Raw genomic sequence first — 23474 nt, forward strand, 5'->3', positions numbered from 1 at the left:
AAAAGGATTGTCTTCATCCCATCTTTTTGGTTTCCTTTTGTCATGGCAACTTATGATCCCCATTTATGTTTGTGCCTTTCAAAGGCCTCCAGAGTCCCTTCCCTGGGACCTCCCTCCCCTGCTGGACCCTGCCTTCACTGGGGCTCTCTCTTTGCGCCCTGACACTACCTTGCCCACCCTCCACCCCCACCTCCCTGACCCCTGTCCCAGTAATGGCTGCTGTGTTCACCCCCATAGACCATTTGGAGCGGATTGTGGAGATTGCCCGGCTGCGTGCAGTACAGCGGAAGGCCCGCTTTGCCAAGCTCAAGGTCTGTGTCTTCAAGGAAGAGATGCCCATCACCCCCTATGAGTGTCCACTTCTCAACTCCCTGCGCTTCGAGCGGAGCGAGAGTGATGGGCAGCTCTTTGAGCACCATTGCGAAGTGGATGTGTCTTTTGGGCCCTGGGAGGCTGTGGCTGATGTTTATGACCTACTGCATTGCCTGGTCACAGACCTCTCAGCCCAGGGCCTCATCGTGGACCACCAGTGCATCGGGGTGTGTGACAAGCACCTCATCAACCACTACTACTGCAAGCGCCCCATCTATGAGTTCAAGATCACATGGTGGTGAGTAGCCCTGGTAGGGAACAGAGTCCTGTCAGGGAGGGTGTCCATTCTCTTTAGTGGCTCTGGGAATAAGATCCCTGGAAGGGATACTGACTGCCCCAGACCTGCTGAGGTGAGGACCAAGTCCTGAGGCACAGCTCCAAAAGGATGGAGGTCTTCCGGCAGCTCCAGTCTTCCGGCTGTACCTCGGGGTCAGGCTCAGGGCTTGTGGTCCACAGGGACTTGGCACCTGCACTCCCCTGACCTTTCCTCAAGGCACAGCAGACTTTGCCTGAGGCTGATGGTGTCTGGCTAGCTAGGGCTTGACCAGGAAGTCCAGAGAGGTTTTGTCACTCTCTTGACCTTGCAAGAGAGTTTCTGCCCTTTTTAGAGCCACATTACCAAACTAATATAGGAATAATCACTTTCTCAGCCCTGTTCAATTATCCCTTCCTTGTGCCTAGCGTATAAACACAGAATATAATGGGGGATTTACCCAAGTAACCACCCCACAGCCCCTGACTGAAGAAGAAGCATCTTCTCTCCCTCTTCCCCCAGGGATAGTTCCACACTTTATTTTAGGATGTGGAAAGACTCTTCCTTCTGAAACATATTCTTCACCACCTTTTGGAGATGTAACCATAGTTGCCAAAGCCATGTACCAGGTTGGCCTTAGAAAAGCACAATGTTTACAGCCCTACCTCAGGGCCTTGGCTTCTCCTACTTTCCACCAACCTTCCTTGCTTGAACAGTTATCTTCTCAGGGCTGTTATGCAGATTTCAGAGGTTCCTTTCGAAGATTCCCTGAGTCAAGCAGGCAAGTTGCGTAGATCTTCTGTTTTCTTTGAGACGAAACATCCTTTCTGGAGGCTCAGAATCTCTTTGGCTGCCATTTCATGTGTCAGCATCCAATTTGTGGTGAACCTCCATAGATAGAAGCCCCCTCTTTTTTAAACCCTGTTCTTGCTGCTCACATTCTCCTAGGAGAGTTTCTGTTCTGAGGAAGCAAAGAAAGGATTGGGGGGAGGCACAGCTATACCAGGAACTGTAGGATGATAGCAGCAAAGCTTCATCATGTTTTACCCTCCACATCTCAGAGAGGTAACGATCCACAAGGTTCAGCTCCCACTGCATTTTCTTCTTGCTCCATCTGCAAGCTGGGGCAGTTAAGCAGGATATGCATGCATTTCCTAAAGGAGGAGCTATGCAGCATCAGTAATTGGAACATAACATTTCTGTGCTGCATTAAAGGCCTTTCCCTGTGATCGTGAGTGTATAGAGACTTTTTTTATATGTAAAAACTTGGTGAGGACAGCGTCACTACTTTCAGTCCTACTAGACTGGATTGGTGAGGTAGGGCGAGGGGGAACTGAAGACATCTGCATACCTTTGAGGAAGAGAAGGCGGAGCCCTGGGACCTGGCTGGATTCCTTCATGGGGCAGTGACCTTCTAGCCCTCTGTGGAACAGGATTCCAGGGTGTGGTTTTGCACTCTTACATTTTATCTCATATGGTGGAACAGAAGTATAGACTGAGCTCTAAGAGGAAAGTGCAGTCGGTCATTCAGGTTCTGAGATATATGTTCTTGCTATTGTTCTCATCCACAAATGAAATCATCACGATTCTCGAGTTGGTGTCCCTGCTTGAAGCTTAGTCTGGTAGCATGGCTCATGTCTTGTTCTAACAGAAGTCTTTCGTTTCAATTACTCTAGTTGATGTTACTGACTAATACAAATCCATTTTTGGACAGACACTGAGGCAAGGTATTGAGAAGAAAGGCAGTGTGAGTAGAAAGCAGACAATTAATCCCAATGCTTTCAGTAAACTGGCCTTGGTTCCTTCTTGTTCCCACCCCTGGCACAGAGTATCACAGTACTTGGTTATTTAGAATTCATACGTATAAGATCGTGACTTGTTTGATCAAATGCAAGTTTGCTCAAAAACAGGCCCTGAAGACTAGCTTGGGGGGGGGCGCCTGGGCAGCTCGGTCTGCTGGGTGTGTCTGCCTTCAGCTCGGGTCATGATCCTGGGGTCCTGGGATTGAGCCACCTCAGGCTCCCCACTTAGCAGGGAGCCTACTTCCCCCATTCCCTCTGCCCCTCCTGCCCACTCGTCTCTCTGTTGTGCACGCTCTCTCTCTCAAATAATTAAAGTCTTAAAAAAAAAAAAAAGACTAGCTTAGGGACACAGGGTCAGGGGATAAGAACACTGTCCCCATGCCCCTTGCTAGAGACACCCCTTGGGACCCACTCTGCCCCTTTGTTGCCCTTACAGTGGTGTACTCTATGCCACTGTGGGAAAGACAAGGCTCTGGGCCAGTAGGCCAGGGAGAGTAGGGATACTGGCAGCCAGCTTAGAGCCCTTTCCAAATGAAATAAAAGAGTTCAGTGGCCTAGTTTGGTCATTCTGTGATGAGAAGCCAAGGCCAGGATGAAAAGTGCTCCTGGATGTGGTGGTTTTGTAGTAATGGTCTCCAAATAAAGGTCATATCTGAGGAAGTGACTTCTCCCAGTTATTTCCCTTCTCAGTTCTAAGTGGTCAGGTCTAGAGCATAAACAGGGTTGGGTTAGGAAGGAGGGCTCCAAAGGATGAGTGCTTCTTCCCAATGGAAAGGGAATATATTTTCATAGAATTCTTGTGTGTAATATCGATGGGTCAAACCAAGTGCCTGCCTTTGGAAGCTTCCATTATGTTTGACTTTGGGCACCTTTTCTCCCAGGCGTCATGCTCACTGGATGGGAAGGTAAAAGTTTTAGGAGATAGGATTGTATGGTGCAATAGCAGCCATAACAAAATTCAATAAAAATGAAAAACTTAATGGCAACAAAAAAGATTGAAACAAAACCACAATGAAACACATCACAGCATCCCAGATGGAGGAGTTCTTTGGGTAACGCTCTAAATAGAAGAAATAGAGGAGTCATCACCATCCTTCTTCTACCTTTGGTTAACTCACGAGGCTGTCCAGTGTTTATCATGTGGAAAGCAGTCAACTGTGCTCTGAAAGTTTCTATTCTTTCTTCCTGGGGCTTAGGATATTCTGGGAGCTGTCTGAGCCTTGTGCCTCAGGCTGGTCAGGTGACATAATCTTCCTGTTCTGGGTTGCTTGTTGGAGGACTAGAAGAATGACATTTGCAAACCACAAAGTTGGGTGAGCCTCAGTGTGTGATCTTGGTCTAAGCTGGATCCTGAAGAGGTTAAGACAAATGACAACAACAAAACAAAAACTAGTCCTGCTGATCATTTTGATCCCAGATAGAATTTTAAATATCCTTTGGTATACCTTCTGGCCATATTTGATTCTGAGTTAAGCTTTCTTGGGTACCTTTTTGCTGGGGATCTTTCATGAAGGTAGTGCCTGCTTGTGATCCTTAAAAGAGGAGGCTTTATTCATCAGAAGCCGGAGTGTGGGGAACTGGAGTGGAAGAGGCACTTTTTGGAATTCCGGAAGAAACATATATGTATACATATGTTAATTGGGGGAAGGGTGGGTTGGCAGGGGTTGAGGAGGCGGGAACAAAGATTGGGTATAGGAACAGTTTGCTTCTGGAGCACGGGAGGTCACCTGGGTCCACTGTCTTCCTTCTGTATGGTATTGGGTTTGTGTAAATGGTGTAACACTTCCTATGTTTATTTACTACCTGTCTGTGAGCGCTTTGGTGCATGGAGCCCCAATACCCTCACGTGGCATTAAAGAATTAGAACCTGGGTGCTGTGCCTTTCTTTTCTAGAGACTTATTTCATCCCTCCTCTGCCCCGCACTGTGCCAGCAAATAATGTCTTGATTTGTGCTTAAGATATGATATGTTTGGGGATGCTCAGCGAAATAAAATAGGTTCTTTCCTGAAACCAACAGCTGAACTTCTGCCCTGGCTTGAAGTTAAAGGGAGATGGGCCCCATGGAAGGTGGTTCTGCAGTTACTCTAGCCTTGTCTCTGTTCCACAGGTGGGAGTGTTCCCACCCAGCCTAAGCATACAGCTCTGCCCTCTTATATTGAGAGGTATCCAGGGGAAGAAAATACCACAATAGTCACTTTGTGGCTCACAACCATGTCAGGTGGTTCTGACAGAAAGCCCTCCACTTCTTTCAAGGGAGACATAAATGGCTCTAAGCTTATGTGAGCCTCAGTGGTTAAGACCCTTCCTTAAGGAAAATGGACATAAGTTGCCCTTCCTCTGAAAGCAGACTTGACATCTTCCTGGCTAGTAAGTGTCCTCATCAAGATGTCCCTTGGAGTCATTTCATGGATTAACCCAGAAAGGTGAGTTCTGAAATGTTGGGTTAGCTGTGCCACCCTCCAACTGCCTCCTTAAATCTCTGATTACACTGACTTTTAAACAGAAGCACTGCATTACCTGTGCCAAGTCTATTCCCTGACCTACTTATTGCGCACACAATCACATGGTAATGATACACTAATGGTACTTAACAAGTTGGAAACTGAACAACATGAAGGTGTAATTTCCTCAAAGGCACATAGCCAGTAAGTAACAAAGTCAGGATTCAAACCCAGGGTCCTTTTCTGAAATCCTCACAGGTGTTCAGTAGAGCCCTCCCTTCTTCTTGGCAGCTCAGTGTCCCACCTATCAGGCTTAGGGCTTCACCTAGCTTCTACCAGTGAAAATTTGAAGAGCAGATACTCTAGAAGGAAAGGAGAGACTTTCTTTGATGTGTGGGTCTTGCGTGCCCTTGAGCATTGAGGGGCTAGCTGGGGTCTCCAGTGTACTGCCCTTCTAGTGAGAGACACACGGTCACTAGTTGGAGACAGGCCCCACTCACGGACGATGAGCAGAGGTAAGTGCTGGCTGCCTGGTTGGACCCTGGTGTGCAAGAGATGGTCCGGGATCAGACTCCTGCAGCCTACAGGCCTCACCATGCAGACGTGCTATGCAGCCCAACCATGTGGGGAAGTATGCCTGAGGCGTCGGCCCTCCTTCAGGGACCCCTGGCATCAAGAGAATAATGGAATATATGGCTTTTTAATTTAGCTCAGGGGCTCTTGTGTGTCTGGCTTGGGGCTTATGGCCTTTAGACTCTGGGTGTCAACCCTGCCTGTTTATTCCTTTGTCATCATTTTGAAGATGACCTCTTAGCTAGCTTTACTTACTTCTCATTTTGATTTGTTTAACTTACAGCATGTTCCTTTAGCTTTTATTTACCTTTAATTTTCTTTTGATTCCTTACCATTTTGTTTTTCCTATCCTGTATTTTAGTGTTCTCTATTTTTTTTTGTTCTCTATTTTTTAAACACAGTTTTAAACTTTATTTCTAACATAACTTTAAAATGAAGCACCTAGATGAATAGGGTGCTAATGAAGGTAGTTCTTGTTCTGAGCAAGGGTAATTATGTGCTTTTCTTTCCTTCTCTAGTCATTTCTACAGTGATCTTATTAACTGTGAACATTAGGTATCTCATTTCTCCCTAAGATGAATATCTTCTTCTAAAGTCTAAATACAGAGAAAAACTGACAGTGTTATTCCAGAAGTCATAGATCCAGGTTATCTACGAGATCCAATGGCCACGCTTTTACCTCCTCCTCCAGAATCCCCCATCCACCCGCATACATGCAGTAACATGTTCAGACTTAGGAACAGGGTAGTCCCATTCCTGATTGCTAAGGACTTCTTCGTTCACATACCTGTTCTTCCTGAGCAGTGACATGAATAAGTTGGGAGCAGTGCTGGACACCTCCAACCACCTGCAACTAAGTAGAAACGTTCAGGACTGTTGTACATCCAGAAAAAAATCCAAGGCAACTGCAGGAAAGACTTTGAATTGAATCATCTTAAACTGTCCAGAAGTGCTTCATAAAAGGGGCCCAAATCATGTGATGTATCTTTTCCACCCTTCTGTGATCTCAGTAGCAACCTGAATCACCCACAAACCATGACTTTTAGAAGATTCTCCTAATATATTACAGACTCTTGGGTTTTTTCCTATATCATGTGATCTTGGCAGATGGCCTAGCCCTAGTAGATCTTGGAATAGATATATATATACTTCTCTTTTGTTACTAAAATTAAGAAATAGAACCCCAAAGCACCACAAAACTTGGAGCTTGACCTCCATTAAAAGAAATGTATGTTAAGAGTTGAGTTGAAATATTTATACCTTTTTATTTTTGTAAAGGGATTGGATGGTATCATGAGTAGGTTTAAGTCCCCAGAATGTGTATCAACTTCTATAAGTGTCTTTATTAGTGTGTTTTCCAACATTACATCCTTACCTTCAGCTCTGCCTCAGCTTATGTTGCCCACTGTCCCTACTCTCACCATGTCATCTCCACCACTACCACCACCCACCCCTGCCACTCATGACTGCCCTGTCTTTATCATTTTAAAGGTGGTTCCATTTCTGACCAATCCCTCACCCAGCATTTGGTAGCCAGTCCTAGCAGTGACACTGTCCAGCACTGCTCCCAACTTATTTTCAGGCAGTTAGGTGCTCTTTACACTGAGGTCCCTGACTTTCCAATTCAGCTTTCTCATCTGGCCTGCTAGGATCTGAAGAGCATTTTCAGCCCTTCTCTCTAAGCTCTGTGTCTACTTCCACCACGGCAGCAGAAGATACTTGTAAGACCCTAATGAACAGATAAGTTAGCTTCACCCTCCTCTACTTGGAAAGGAAAATCAAAATACTTTTCCTGGAAACTACATTCACCAAGAGCTTCCTAACAAAAATAGGGACTTCCCTGGTGAGCTGACCACATCACTATTGGCTGAAATGAGGATGGCATTGTTCACTTGGCAGTCCCAGAAGTCAAGGCAGAATGTATCTGCTTCCAGACATATTCAGGGAATAGTCTATCCAATTGCCTAATTTTTTTTAAAGATCTTATTTATTTATAAGATCTTATTTATATCTTATTTATTCATGAGAGACACGGGCAGAGGGAGAAACAGGCTCCCTGCGGGGAGCCCAACATGGGACTAGATCCTGGATCTCGGGATCATGCCCTGAACTGAAGGCAGATGCTCAACCGCTGAGCCATCCAGGCATTCCCCCAATTGCCTAATTTTATGCTAACAAATGCAGCTCTCTTTGGAAGTTCTCATCGGTTCAGGGAAGCAGAACATGAGGAAGACCCTTAGAGTCACCTGCAGGGATGTTCTACCACTTACATTGGCTGGGCCTTTATCCCGGAGGATTCCACAGACATGGGGTTTATTGCCTGAGTTGAACCCTGTCAGTGCTGTTCCCTGCTGGGATGGCATTCCTGACTCCTTTATGGCAGCAGCACCCCTGGGACAGCCCGGGTTTGTGGATTAAGATACAGAGGTAGAATTTCCAGATAATCCAACCCAGGTTTCCTCATGATAATGTACAAGAAAGTGATGTTTGTTAGGTGGAAGGGTCTCCAGATACTCAACTACCCATGACTTTGGGGGTTATAGGCAGTAGCCATTCATTCATCCTCAACTTCTCCACATGATCATCCTGTCTTTTTAGGAAGGGGTTTCACCTGACCCCTTGTTAAGGACCCCTAATTCCAATAACTGAAAACCCTGTACATCTTTTCTCCTATTTTGGCCCTACACAACCAAGACATACTTCAGTGCCTTGACAGGGGTCACAAGGAGGCATAAGCATGGGCAGCCTCTGTCACTTGTTTCTGCGTGTCTCTGATGCTGATATTGGCAGGCCAACACCTCTTGTAGGTGTGAAAGTTGCAATATAACCAACAGATTCAAGGTCTAGGGGCAGCATTTGAAAGAACTCAGGGATGTCGGTCTACCTTGCCTGGAGTACTCAAGGTGAAACCGGGAGCTTGCTCTACACAGTGAAGGCAGGCCAATGTTTTTCAAACATTTTGGCTTCAGAAGATACTCCAAATAAATGCAAGATCCCAAGAAAGAGGCCAGTAGGGAAATTCCAACTCTGGTTGTAGCTAACAGAGAAGCCTTTGCAGGCTGCAATGCAGGTAGGTACCACATGCAGCAGAGGCCAACCAAAATTCAGACCCTGCTGACGTGTCACAAAAAGGGGCTGTGTTGGGGATCCCTGGGTGGCGCAGCGGTTTGGCGCCTGCCTTTGGCCCAGGGCGCGATCCTGGGGACCCGGGATCGAGTCCCACATCGGGCTCCCGGTGCACGGAGCCTGCTTCTCCCTCTGCCTGTGTCTCTGCCTCATTCTCTCTCTCTCTCTGTGACTATCACAAATAAATAAATAAATAAATAATTTAAAAAAAAAAAAAGGGGGGGCTGTGTTGTCTTATAATGGCTGACTGGGGTGACAGGAGAGGAAATTGAACTCTGTTGCTTCTGCTCCACCTATGCTATTCCATGTGCCTTTACATCTAACCCATTCAAAATGGAGAGTAACATAGAGACTTCTTGGGACCTTATATGACCTTATCAGTCTGTACTGCCTCCTTCTTCAGTGATCTTGCCTGAATTGCATTGAGTCATTTGTATTAGTCAAGAGAAAAAAAAAAACAATGCAGTAATCTGAACAATTTATATCTTTTTTTTTTTTTTTTTTTTTTTTAATTCATGAGAGACCCAGAGAGAGGCAGAAACACCGGCCTGCAGGGAGCCTGATGGAGGACTTGATCCCAGGACCCAGGGATCATGACCTGAACCATGAGGTAGATGCTCAACCACTGAGCCACCCAGGTGCCCCAATTTATATTTTTAATATAAATAACTGCTAATTATAATTGGATTGGAATAATGAAGGATTGGCTAATGAATAGTAGTGATAACTATAAAGAATATAGGAGTAGCACATAGAGCTAGGAATAGACGATCCATGGAAGAAAAACTCCTCCCCGAGGGCTGGTATCAGACTTTTTTGGAGGGGACATAGCCATGGTTTACTGAAAGGCAGAGAAGTCACTGGAGTGCTATGCTTAATGGAACTTACTGGAAATCCATCCCCTAGGGTGCTGGGAAAATCTGTTCAGGGAAGTGTTTTATCAAAGTCAATACACTACAGGGATCCCTGGGTGGCGCAGCAGTTTGGCGCCTGCCTTTGGCCCAGGGCGCAATCCTGGAGACCCGAGATCGAATCCCACGTCGGGCTCCCGGTGCATGGAGCCTGCTTCTCCCTCTGCCTATGTCTCTGCCTCTCTCTTTCTCTCTCTCTTTCTCTCTCTGTGACTATCATAAATAAATAAAACTTAAAAAAAAAAAAAAAAGAAAAAGAAAACAGGGGATCCCTGGGTGGCGCAGCGGTTTGGCGCCTGCCTTTGGCCCAGGGCGCGATCCTAGAGACCGGGGATCGAATCCCACGTCGGGCTCCCGGTGCATGGAGCCTGCTTCTCCCTCTGCTTGTGTCTCTGCCTCTCTTCTCTCTCTCTCTCTCTGTGTGTGACTATCATAAATAAATAAAAATTAAAAAAAAAAAAAAAAAAGAAAACAAAGTCAATACACTACAAAACTACCCAAGGTGAGTGCTGGGGAAAGCTGCTGGCATCTTTGTGCTGCTGATTACCATGCACTGCAGGAGCTGGGTGCTGGAGAAGCTGGGCTGTGAACAATTACACCAGAAGCAGAAAGGAAGGGCAGCCTGGGTGGCTCAGCGGCTTAGCACCGCCTTCAGCCCAGTGCCTGATCCTGGAGACCCAGGATTGAGTCCCGCATTGGGCTCCCTGCAGGGAGCCTGCCTCTACCACTGCCTGTGTCTCTGCCTCTCTGTGTGTCTCTCATGAATAAATAAATAAAATCTTTAAAAAGGGGGGGCGGGGCACAGAAAGGAAAATACCTTTCCTCTTAGCAATATCTCACCAGTATCCTTTACTATCAAGCTTAATATCATGTTAACTGGTAAAGGAAAAAATATTCAAAGGTTCCAACCCAATTTTTGCAGAAGCAATGAAGGATGAATATGGAGATAAGAGGCAATCAATAACTAACATATCTATATGCTGATGACTCTCAAATTTATACTTCTATCCAGGCCTCTTTCCTCAGCCTTGAATTACATACCCAATAACCTGCTAAATACTGCTGCTTCAGTATCTATTTGCCATCTCAAGCTTAATATATCCAAATGGAATTCTTTATTTCCTCTTCCTACCCCAAATATCTTCCTTATTCCATCTTTTCTATCTCAGGAAATGGCACCACCATTCACGTAGTCAACAAAAACCTGAGAGTCATCTTGAACTCCTCTCCTTACCTCACCTGCTGCAGTCCATCGCCAAGTCTTGAATCTGTCTTCAGGATGTATCTTGAAAACATCACAAATTCACCTGTCTGAATCACCATCATCTCTCACTTTGCATTACTACAAAGGCTTCTTGGCTTAATTTGATCCCTGATTATCCCCTCCAATCTATTCTCCAAAATAGTCTCGAAAAGGTTGATTAGATCCTCCAGCATGCCTACTTAAAACATTTTGTTTTTAGAATGAAATTGAAAGATCTTACCATGTTTGATCTGGTTCCTATGCATTCCCAGCCTCATTATACCACTCTGTTCCTTGTTTCCCATCTTCTACTCTGGACTTTTTCCATTCCTGTCTCAGATTTTTGTGATTGGCATTCCCTCTCCCTGGATTGCCCTTCCCCTAGCCTTCTCATGGGCTGGTTCACTTTCCTATTTTGTGTTCAGTGACACCTTGTCTGATCATGCCATGTAAAGCATACTTCCATTATTGTCTATCTACCTACCACATTACCTGATTTATTTCCTTTATAGCATTTATTACCAATAGTAATAATCTTAGGTTATTTCCTTTTAAATAAGCTCAATAAGCTCCCTTAAGGCAGAGATTTTGCCTCTCATTCACAACTATCCCAGTGCTTAAAACAGTGCCTGGAAAAGAGGTACTCACTCAAAGTCTGTCAAACAACCTTCCAGTGTAGGGACAGGAGACCTTTAAGGGTATTTTACTATTACCATACCCTGTGATTAAAGTCAATGGAAAACAACAACCCAATCTAGGTAGGACTAATAATGGCCCAAACCTTTCATGAATGAAAGTTTGGGTCATCCCACCAGGTAAAGAGATTTCAGTAGCAGATTAAGTATGATTTAAAGAGATGGGTGTTAAGTTGACAAGGGGCAGAGTTGTGATGGTTAATTTTATCTGTCAACTCTTTTGGGCCACACTGCCCAGATATTTGATCAAATATTATTCTGGTTGTTTCTGTAAGGGTGTTTTGGATTAGATTCACATTCAAATCAGTGGACTTTGGGTAAAGCAGATTGCCTTCCATAGTATGGGTCAGTTGAAGGTCTGAATAGAACAAAAGACTGGCTTCCCCCAAGCACTAGGGAATTTGGACAGCAGATGGCCTTAAGATTTCATCTACAGTATTACTTTTTCCTGGTTCATTAGAAGACTGCCTTTGGACTTGAAATGCAACTCTTTCCTGAGCCTCCTGCTTGCTAGTTTCCCCTGTCAGATTTTGGACTCACCAAGCCTCCACAATCACATGACCCAATTTTTAAAAATAATTTTCTTCCTATATATACAATAGCTATTTTAGAATGTATACATGTATCTCTCTTTCCCTTTTTTTCTCTGTGTATGAATATATATACTGTAGAACAGAACATATGAATATATATCATGCACACACACACACACACACACACACATATATATTAGAAGGAGATATACATCCTAGGAGAATATATATCTATATTGAAATCAAAAGGTAGCATACCAAAAAAAAAAAAAAAAAAAAAAAAAGGTAGCATACCACCACACCTTACTATTCTCATTTAACACTATCTTTTGGAGATCTGTCCATTTCAGTACCTGTAGAGCTCCAGCTTCCCCACCACCACACCTTTAAAATCTGATGGTATATTTGACCCTTGAACAATGCAGGGGTTAGGGTCATTGACCCCTTTGGCAGAAGAAAATCCACATGTAATTTTGACTCCTCCAAAATTTAACTACTAGTAGCCTACTGCTGACTGGAAACCTTACCAACAACATAAAGAGTCAATATATTTTGTATGTTATATATATAAAATATACTGTATTCTTACAATAAAGTAAACTAGAGAAAAGAGAATGTTATACGGGGACACCTGGGTAGTTCAGTGGTTGAGTGGCTGCCTTTGGCTGAGGGTCCCAGGATCGAGTCCCACATCAGGCTCCTTGCATGGAGCCTGCTTCTGCCTCTGCCTGTGTCTCTGCCTCTCTGTGTCTCTCATGAATAAACAGAGAAAATACGTTTACAGTACTTTTCTGTATTTATCAAAAAAAATCTGGTTAAGGCTACAGACAAGATGGTGCTACCAGTGCAGGTCTCTGCTCATCAAGCGCAGCCACTACTCTTCTCTATTCCTTGGTATGGCCTATGGAGCCAAGTGCTATCACTACCTGAAACCTCTGGCAGAAGTGGAAAGAAGGATATAGAAGCTAAGGAGGAAAAGAAGCAGGATAAATGGAAACACATTGAGACAAAGTGAGCCTGCTTTTCTCTGGAATGGTACGGATGAATAAAGTTCTCTGTTTTGTGTGATGCTCAAAAAAAAAAAAAAAAGATCTGTAAACTACATCAAATCTAAAGCTTCTTCTGCACAGCAAAGGACACAACAGTTGTCTTCTAAGGTAACCAATAGAACGGGAGAAGATATTTGTAAATGACATATCTGATAAAAGGTTAGTATCCAAAATATATAAAGAACATATACAAATCAATACCCAAAATTAATCCGCCTAACCCCCCCAAAATAGGCAGACATTTCTCCAAAAAAGACATCCAAATGGCCAACAGACACATGAAAAGATGCTTAACATCACTCTATACTATTACTATACTCATTATATTGTAAGAATACCATGTTATAATATATATAACATACAAATATGTATTAACACCTATTTATGTTATCAATAAGGCTTCCAGTCAACAATAAACTTTTAGTAGTTCAGTTTTGGGAAGCCAAAAGTGATTTGCAGATTTTCAACAGTAGGTCAGTATCTTTAACCCTCACATTGTTCAAGGGCCAACTGTAATGGGTTATAACCCACTGAATAAAATAAGAATCCATGAATTTATGTTGGCAGAAATAGTTACATAAAAGAAGTAGAGAGGAAAGTTCTTTTTTTCTTTTTTTTCCCCCAGAGATTTTAGTTATTCATTTATTTGAGAGAACAGAGCACAGGTGAGCATGAGCGGGGGCGGGGGGGAGGGGTAGGACAGAGGGAGAGGGACCACTGAGCCACCCAGGTGTCCCTCTGCTTTGGTTTTCTAAGAAGATATCTTTCTTAGGAAATACACACTGAAATATGTAGGAATCAAGAAGCATGATGTCTGCAACTTAGTTATATTCTTCAGGAAAACTGTGTGTGTGTGTGTGTAGGGAGAAAGCTTGAACAAATGATAAAGCAAATGGGGCAAATATATAAAAGGGGCACCTGGTTGAGCATCTGCCTTTGGCTCAGGGCATAATTCTGGGGTCCTGGGTTTGAGGCCTAAATCAGGCTTCCTGCAGGGAGGCTGCTTCTCCCTCTGCCTGTGTCTCTGCCTCTCTCTGTTTCTCATGAATAAATTTTTAAAAACACAAATTCAAGAAGCTTAAAGAACTCCAAGTGAAATAAATTCAAAGAGGTCCACACCAAGGAACATAATCAAACTGTAAGAAAGTCAAAGAAAAAGAATCTTGAAAGCAGCGAGAGAGAAGAAACCCATCACATAAAACGGATCTCAGTAAGAATATAAACTGATTTCTCATCAGAAACTATGGAGGTCAGAGGCAGTGGGATGACATAATATTTGAAGTGTTGAAAGAAAAACCTGTCAACTGATAGGACACCTGTGTGGCTCAGCGGTTGGGCACGTCTGCCTTCGACTTGGGGTGTGATCCTGGGGTTCCAGGATCGAGTCCCGTGATCCGCATTGGGTTCCTGGCAGGGAACCTGCTGCTCTCTCCGCCTATGTCTATGCCTTTCTCTTTCTGTGTCTCATGAATTAAAAAAAAAAAAAAATTGTCAACCGAGAATTCTGTATCTAGGGGTGCCTGGGTGGCACAGTCACTTAAGCATCTAACTCTTGGTTTCAACTCAGATTGTGATCTCAGGATTGAGAGATCAAGTTCCTCATTGGGCTCTATGCTCAGCATGGAAAATACTTGAGATTCTCACTCCTTCTCCATCTGCTCCTCCAGCTCATACTCTCTCTCTCAAATAAATAAATAAATCTTAAAAAAGGGGCTATATCTGGCAAAATTATTCTTCAAGAATGAAGGAGATATTAAGCCATCTCCAGATAAATAAAAGCTAAGGGAATTCATTACTAGCAGACTTGTACTATAAGAAATGCCCAAAGGAATTCCAATCCTTTGGATTGAAAAGCAAATGACACTAGACAGTAAGTTAAAACTACATGGAGAAATAACACTGGGAAAGATAAATACCCAGCCAGATATAAAAGCCAATATTGGGGCCCTTGGGTGGCTCCATCGGTTGAGCATCAGGCTCCCCACAGGGAGCCTGCCTCTCCCTCTGCCTGTGTCTCTGGCTCTCTCTCTGCCTCTCTCATGAATAAATAAATAAAATATTTTTTAAAAAATAAATCTTTTTAAAAAGGCTTTTCCCTATGTGAGTTAAAAGACCCGTACATAAAAACATTAATAGTAAACCTGTGTTAAGGGACGCCTGGGTGGCTCAGCGGTTGAACATCTGCCTTTGGTTCAGGACGTGATCCTCGAGTTCCAGAACTGAATCTCACATTGGGCTCCCCGCAGGGATCCTGCTTCTCCCTCGGCTGGTGTCTCATCTTTGCTTCTCTGTGTCTCTCATGAATAAATAAAATCTTAAAAAAAAAAAAGAAAAACCTGTGTCGATAGGCATACAATTTATAAAGATGAAATCTGTGACAATAACAAGATAAAATGAAAGGGACAGATTTATAGGTACAGAATATATACAATTTTAAATAAGTTGGTATTCAAACTATGTTGTTATAAATTTAAGATGCTAATTGTAATCCTAAAACTAATCACTAAGAAAATAAATTTTAGGGATCCCTGGGTGGCTCAGCGGTTTAGCGCCTGCCTTTGACCAGGGCTGTGATCCTCGGGTCCCAGGATCAAGTCCCACATCAGGCTCCCTGCATGGAGCCTGCTTCTCCCTCTGCCTATGTCTCTGCCTCTCTCTCTCTCTCTGTCTCTCATTAATAAATAAATAAAATCTTAAAAAAAAAAAGAAAATAAAATTTAAAATATACAGAAAAGAGAAGAGAATCAAAATGGTAGGTTATAGGGCAGCCCCGGTGGCCCAGCGGTTTAGCGCCACCTTCGGCCTGGGGTGTGATACTGGAGTCCCGGGATCGAGTCCCACCTCAGGCTCCCCGCATGGAGCCTGCTTCTCCCTCTTCCTGTGTCTCTGCCTTTCTCTCTGTCTGTAATGAATAAATAAAATCTTTACAAAAAATGGTAGGTTATAGAAAAATAAGTACATAACAAAAACTGCAGTAATGGAAGAATTGAGGAACAAAAAATATATGACATACAGTAAACAAAGAGCAAAATGGCAGAAGTCATTATTAGTAATTACTTCAGGGTAAATGGATTAAAGTCTCCAATTAAACGTCAGAGATGGGCAGAGTATGTTTTCTTAAAAGCTACATCTATATGTTGTCTGTAAAAGGTGGTTCACTTTAGACTCAAAGACACCAAGAGGTTGAAAGTAAACAGATGAAAAAATGTATTCCATGCAAGCAGCAAACAAAGGAGAGTTTGGGATGGCTATATTATTAGAATAGATTTTACATTAGAAAAACAGTTATAAGAAATAACGACATGGGGCAACCTGGGTAGCTCAGCGGTATAGCGCCACCTTCAGCCCAGGGCCTGATCTTGGAGACCAGGAATGGAGTCCCACATCGGCTTCCCTGCATGGAGCCTGCTTCTCCCTCTGCCTGTGTCTCTGCCTCTCTCTCTCTCACTGTGTGCCTATCATAAAAAAAAAAAAAAAAAAAAATTAAAAAAAATCTTTAAAATAAAAAAGAAATAATGACATTATATACAGAATAAGGTTTAATCCAAAAATACAATTATAAGCATATATGCATCTAACATACGAGCACCAAGTGCATATGAAACAAACAAACAAAAGAACAGAATTAAGGGAAATTGATAGTTCTACAACCATAGTTGGATATTTCTGTAACCCATTTTTAATAATGGATAGAACAACCAGAAAAAAAGATCAAGAAGGAAAGAGTAGGGCAGCCCTGGAGGCTCAGCGGTTTACCGCAGACTTCAGCCCAGAGCCTGATCCTGGAAACCTGGGATCGAGTCTCACGTTGGGCTCCCTCCATGGAGCCTGCTTCTCCCTCTGCCTGTGTCTCTGCCTTTTTCTTTCTCTGTGTGTCTCTCATGAATAAATAAATAAAAATCTCAAAAAAAAAAAAAAAGAAGGAAAGAGTATTTGAATGACATTATAATCAAGGTATACCTAACAGACATATATAGAACTCTTCACTTAACAATAATGGAATACACATTTTTCTTAAATGCATATAAAACACTGTCTAGAGTAGAACATATTTTAGTCCAGAAAATGAGTTTTTTAAAATTTTTATTGATTATTTAAAGATTTTATTTATTTATTCATGAGCCCCCCCCCCCCCCCCCCACACACACAGAAAGAGAGAGAGAGAGGCAGAGTCACAGGCAGAGGAAGAAGCAGGCTCCATGAAGGGAGCCTGGTGCAGGACTCGATCCCAGGATCCCAGGATCATGCCCTAGGCTGAAGGCAGGGGCTAAACCACTGAGCCACCCAGGGATCCCTGAGTCTTTCTTTTTAATTAAAAATTTTCAAAAAAAAACAAAAAAAAAATTTTTCAGTGTTACTGAGATATAATTGACATATGACATTGTGTTTTAGGTGTACAATGCATTGATTTGATATGCTTATATACTGCAAATATTTCCACCAGTAGCATTAGATAACCTGTACCACATCACATAATCATCACAGAAAACGAGTTTTAATTTATTTTGAAAAATCATAGAAAATGTCTTTTCTAATCACAGTGGAACAAAACTAGAAATCAGGGACGCCTGAGTGGCTCAGCAGTTGAGCATCTGCTGTGGGCTCAGGTCATGATCCCAGGGTCCTGGGATGGAGTCCTGCATTAGACTCCCCGTGGGGAGCCTGCTTCTCCTCCTGCCTGTGTCTGCCTCTCTCTGTGTGTCTCTCATGAATAAATAAATAAAATCTCTTTAAAAAAAAAAAAAAAAAAGGTGAGACAACACAGAATTTAGAGTCCCAAAGGCTCTTGCCTCATTCTTGCCTCACAGATTTTGCTACATTCCTGCTTCAGGGATTTCAGCAATCTCCTTGATGTCATTTGAGGAAAATAAAAAGCTTACGAATCTTAGTGTGTATAATCTAATCCATTCATGAACTCATACTCTGATCATTAACAGAAACATTAAAAATGTTCTACTATACAATAAAAATCACACTTTCTATCCCACCGGCAGGGACTTCATCAAACACAGGAATCTCACAATCTAACTTGAAAAGCAGCACCATGAAAGTACAGCTTTTTCTCAAAGCATTTTAGGAGTTTTATCCAAATATCAAACAAAATATAAGTTATATAATGTCAAGTGGGGGAAAAAGATAAGTCCACTGTTGTTTCTCCTCTAAGTGTTTATTCAACAATACTCTAAATTACTTCCAGGCACTCTATAGTCATATGAAACATACATAATCTTTCTACAATGCCTTATGAAGGAAATGAGCATTTAATAAGACTTTTCTTTTTTTTTAAAGAGATTTTATTTATTTATTCATGAGAGACACAGAGAGAGAGAGAGGCAGAGACACAGGCAGAGGGAGAAGCAGGCTCCACGCAGGGAGCCCGATGTGGGACTCGATCCTGGGTCTCCAGTATCAGGCCCTGGGCTGAAGGCGGCACTAAACTGCTGAGCCACCCGGGTTGACCTAAAATAAAAAAATCTTTAAAAAGATTCTCCCTCTCTAAAAACATAAATTCATATACAAAAATAACACATTTTGAAGTTAAAAATAATACAATGAATATCCATATACCTATCAAGAACCACTGAATTCAAGACCTAAAACATGGCTTCATAGTTAAACCTTAGGTTATATGGTTAAGCCATATAACCTTAGGTGCCCCTTTCCAATAGTCTCCCACCCCACCTTCTCTGAGGGAGAAGACATGTCTGGTAGTTTGTCCCACTTAAGGCCCCAATGAGTCAGACCTACCAGTGTCCTCACTTTTGCTGGTTCCTTCCCACATTGACCTAGGGGTTAGCCCCTTACTTACTTTGCCCATTACCTTTTGATCTCTTATACCTCCCCCTAATTCGCTCTGCTATACCTACATAGGTTGGAGGTGTCGAGAGGCCCTTGCACTTGTTCCCTGTCCATAGAACATCTGCCTGAATATTTGCATACCAGCATGGCTAGCTCCCTCACCCTGTGTTCAAGTGTCTCTCAGTCAGGGCTTTCCCCTGCACTCTAAAACTGCAGACTTTCCGTTGTGCTTTCTATTCCTCTTCCTTGCATTATTCCTTTTATTCATAACAATGATCACCATCTCTTGTACTACTGTAAATAACTTGTTTGTTGTCTCCTCTGGGATGTAAGCTTCTCAGTATGTAGGTACTTTTGTTTTATACTGTCCAGTATCCTCAGCCTCGTATACAGTGTGGTTGTAGGGGAAGGGAAAGAACTTTCCCTGTACTCTTCTGAGTTCTTGCCTGAGAAGTAAAAGGCAGATTAACAAGGGGAAAACAAATAGGAATTTATTAACACGGATACCTCCACATACGTAAGAGAGACCAGGGAAAAGACTGCTAATTTAAATACCATCTTCAGGTGGACAAGAGAAAGGTGTGTGTGTGGGGGGGGGGGTGGGGGGGGTGGGTGGGTAACTGAAGGGCCAGTCACGGGACGACCAGGGAAAGAAAAGTAAAGAAGCTTAAGGTCTGCTCTGCAGAGTTAGCGTCTTCCCCATTGAGAAGTCTTGCGGTTGTCATCCTCTTGTAGGTATAGAGAGGGAGACACCTTTAGAGGGAGATTTCCTTGCAAATGTACATTTCCCTTATAAAGGAATATTCTAGTTTGTGTTCAGAGCTTGTCTTGTGTGTACTCTCACAAGAATCCTTATGCCCAAGGGGCATGTTTTGGGGTGGCATGTTCTGCCATCGCTCAGCGTTTAGGAAAAATCAATCTCCGTTTTGCAGATAATGAATAAAGACAGGAACTAGGCAACCTGTCCAAGATCACAGAGGCAGCGCTTAGCGAAGCTGGGACGCCAGCCCAGCTCTGCCTTCAGATACGGCCGTGTTGGTCTCTGTTGTGCTCCAGTTAACGCCACGGACGCCCCGGGACAGCCGCCGCCGCCGCCCCCAGCATTCTCGAGACGGGAAGCACGAGCACGGGATTCCACTTGGGACTCGACCATCAATACTGCCTATTATTTAATTTTGTGAGTCTCATTATGCCTTTAATTCGAACGCTAAAAGTCCTGACGTGGAGAGGGAAGAGACCGTCTCGTTTCCCGACGGGCCCGAGGAGCCCCCTCGGCAGCCTTCGCCCCGCCCCGCGACGACTCCCTCCCCCGCGCGCCCAGGGCCCCGGAAGTGACGTCCGCGCGTGCGCGCGTGCGTGAGGGCGCTCGCGGCGCCGGGGGCGGAGCGTGAGGGGGGAGGGCCGGCAGGAGGGCGGGCTGTGGACTCCGGAGCCGGGACCCGCTCGAGCTGCCCGCCGAGAGCCGCGGCCCCGACGCCCGTGGAGCCGCGGAGCAGGTACGGAGCGGACGCGCGCGGGCCGACGCTGGCGCGGCTCTCGGCCCCGGCGGCGGGGCGGCGGGGCGGCGGGGCGGCGGGGCGGCGGCGGCGGCGCCGTCCGGGCGGGGCTGCTGGGTCATTGGGCCGCGCCGTCTACCCGCCCGGGGCCGTTTCGCTCTGGCGCTCCCAGCCGCCGTCGGACCCGACTCCGGGCCCTTGGCGCGGCCCTGGCCGGCCCAGACGGTCGTCGGCCGCCTCGGTGCTGTCGTGCTCAGCCTCCCGGCTGCCGGCGCTCGCCGCCGAGTTGTGCCCGGCCCGGCCCGGCCCGGCCCGGCCCGGCCCCGACGGACAGGCGCTTGTCATTTCCTGGCCCTCCCCGCCGCCCGTGCACCCTCGCGGATGGCCTCCCAGCGGCGGGCTCCCTCCTCACCGCGGGCTCCCGGAGTCGGGGGCGGGCGTGGACACCTGTGGGCCGCCGGGTCGACGGCTCCGAGCCGGGCGGCAGCCCGGCCTGGGCAGGGGCCTGGGGCCTCGGGAGCGGGCCCGGGCCCGGGCAGGAAGGCTGGAGGCTTCCGTGGTGCGGGCACTGGAACGCTTGTCCTGACTTTGGGCCCGTGCTTGAAGGGGAAGTCGTGGGCCTGGGTTCGGAGGCAGAGAACCGCCCTGGGAGAGAGCAGGGGTGATACCTGTCCTGGAAGTGCAGCCAGAGGCGCTCCCAGGCATCCGGCGCTGCCTCGGTGCCCTGACCCGGCCCGTGACTGGCGGGTGTGGGGGGGCTCCGCGGAGCTCGTTGCCTTCGGATGACACGAGTGTGAGCGTCACCAGGCGAGTGCTCTTTGAGATGAGAAAACTCTTGGGTGCGTTTTTGTTTTTGAATTTAAGTAATGGTTGTACTTTTTTTTCTCTCTGTAAACCCGAAACTGCTTTTTAAAAAGTCTGTTATCGGGGGATCCCTGGGTGGCGCAGCGGTTTAGCGCCTGCCTTTGGCCCAGGCGCGATCCTGGAGACCCGGGATCGAATCCCACGTCGGGCTCCCGGTGCATGGAGCCTGCTTCTCCGTCTGCCTGTGTCTCTGCCTCTCTCTATCATAAATAAATAAATCTTCAAATAAATGAATAAATAAATAAATAAATAAAAAGTCTGTTATCAAAATCGTTGTAACAAGAAAGCTTGCCGCTCCGGGTAAAATTTGATTATATTGTTAATCCGTTTAATGATAAATAACGTTAACTTTTAAGAGTTACTGGTCCTTATGCAGAAGACATGTTCAGGATTTGAAATTGCACTGACCTTCCAGGCAATCATGTTTCCTCTCTCTTGAACTTAGAGAGGGACAGTAAAGAGATTTTCAACACAAAGTGGTAAATAGAGGTAAGATAGAGCAAGGAGGAGAGACAATGCAGGGTATGGAGGGTGAAGAAAGATAATCAGGGAACACTTTATGGAAATGTCTTGAAGAATGAGAAACTTTGAAACCAGCAAGGCTGGGTGGGACGGTGCAAGTAGGGGAATAGCAGGAGAATAGGCCAGTAACTAGTACTGGGAGATGGTTTTTGGTTTTAGTTCTTTTTTTTTTTTTTTAAGGTCTTATTTATTTATTCACGAGAGACACAGAAAGAGAGAGGCAGAGACACAGGCAGAGGGAGAAGCAGGCTCCCTGCAGGAAGCCGGATGTGGGACTCCATCCCAGGACTCCAGAATCACGCCCTGAGCCTAAGGCAGATGCTTAACTGCTGAGCCACCCAGGTGTCCTAAGAGAGGTGTTTTTTGAAAAGTAAAAAAGTGCAGGGCAGAAATGCAGGAGCTTGGGCTTTTATCTGATGATGACAAAAACCAGAGAACAGTTTTAAGCAGGTTCCCTACACAATTAAAATGGAATTTTGTGTAGATCTTCCACATAGGCTGCTATTTGGCTGATGAAGACTGTGTGTGCCCAGCACAGCGTTTGGTTATATGGTCATTAAGTGTTTGAATGGAGTTGTATGCTCGTTTACTAGTTGTTTCATTGTATAAAAAGTGTCTGACCCTGCTAATGTGTAAGCTTCTATAAACAGGAATTCTGCTTTTATCTGTATGCTCAGTCCAAGTTGGGCATTCACAAGTGTTCGTGAGTACTTGTTAACTTGATGAGAATTCATTGATTTTTGAAGTTGGTTTTCAGTGGAAAAAAAAATTCCATCAGTACTTATTTCAGTATTTACATATAGGAGAACTGAGAGCATGTTTCATTTACTTGTGTCAGTCCTTGGCTAGAGATAAAGAATTTCAGTCTTGACTCTAAGTTTAATTTTTGGCACATGTGTTTTTACTGGTTGCAAAGTAAATATCTGTAGCAGAGATGATCCCTAAAATGTGGGAGATACTTGTGTAACACACCTGTCAATTCTGTGACTCAGAACAGAAATACTGGGACACCTGAGTGGCCCAGTGGTTGAGCATCTGCCTTTGGATCAGGTGGTAATCCCAGGGTCTTGAGATCAAGTTCTGCATATCAGGCTCCCTGCGGGGAACCTGCTTCTCCCTCTGTCAGTGTCTCTGCCTCTCTCTGTGTCTCATGAATAAATAAAATCTTTTTTAAAAAATTTTTTATTTATTTATGATAGTCACACACAGAGAGAGCTAAACTGCTGAGCCACCTGAGCTGCCCTGAAAGTCTTATTAAGTGCTCATTTCCTTCATAAGGCATTGTAGAAAGATTATGTATGTTTCATATGACTACAGAGTGCCTGGAAGTAATTTAGAGTATTGTTGAATAAACACTTAGAGGAGAAACAACAGTGGACTTATCTTTTTCCCCCACTTGACATTATATAACTTATATTTTGTTTGATATTTGGATAAAACTCCTAAAATGCTTTGAGAAAAAGCTGTACTTTCATGGTGCTGCTTTTCAAGTTAGATTGTGAGATTCCTGTGTTTGATGAATCCCTGCCGGTGGGGTAGAAAGTGTAATTTTTATTGTATAGTAGAACATTTTTAATGTTTCTGTTAATGATCAGAGTATGAGTTCATGAATGGATTAGATTATACACACTAAGATTCGTAAGCTTTTTATTTTCCTCAAATGACATCAAGGAGATTGCTGAAATCCCTGAAGCAGGAATGTAGCAAAATCTGTGAGGCAAGAATGAGGCAAGAGCCTTTGGGACTCTAAATTCTGTGTTGTCTCACCTTTTTTTTTTTTTTTTTTAAAGAGAT

General features: G+C 44.5%; 1 protein-coding gene and 1 pseudogene across 12 annotated transcripts in view; both read left to right on the forward strand.

Annotated features, from left to right (window-relative positions):
- Nucleotides 1-23474, forward strand: part of LOC112646092 (BTB/POZ domain-containing protein KCTD7) — a 95147-nt gene that overhangs the window by 6762 nt on the left and 64911 nt on the right. For 5 of the 12 annotated variants that reach the window (XM_049110786.1, XM_049110782.1, XM_049110784.1 and 2 more), the window contains one exon: nt 238-610. In XM_049110786.1, the coding sequence (XP_048966743.1) occupies nt 238-610 (373 nt within the window). Of the gene's footprint in view, nt 1-237; nt 4298-19831; nt 19976-20154; nt 20295-20894; nt 21134-23474 lie in introns of those variants that run through there. The other 7 variants (XM_025425731.3, XM_035718161.2, XM_025425733.3 and 4 more) reach the window with 5 other exon arrangements.
- LOC112646093 (ATP synthase subunit e, mitochondrial-like) lies at nt 10758-15642 on the forward strand (annotated as a pseudogene).

The sequence above is a fragment of the Canis lupus genome, chromosome 6, assembly GCF_003254725.2.
Source record: "Canis lupus dingo isolate Sandy chromosome 6, ASM325472v2, whole genome shotgun sequence".
NCBI lineage: Eukaryota > Metazoa > Chordata > Mammalia > Carnivora > Canidae > Canis > Canis lupus.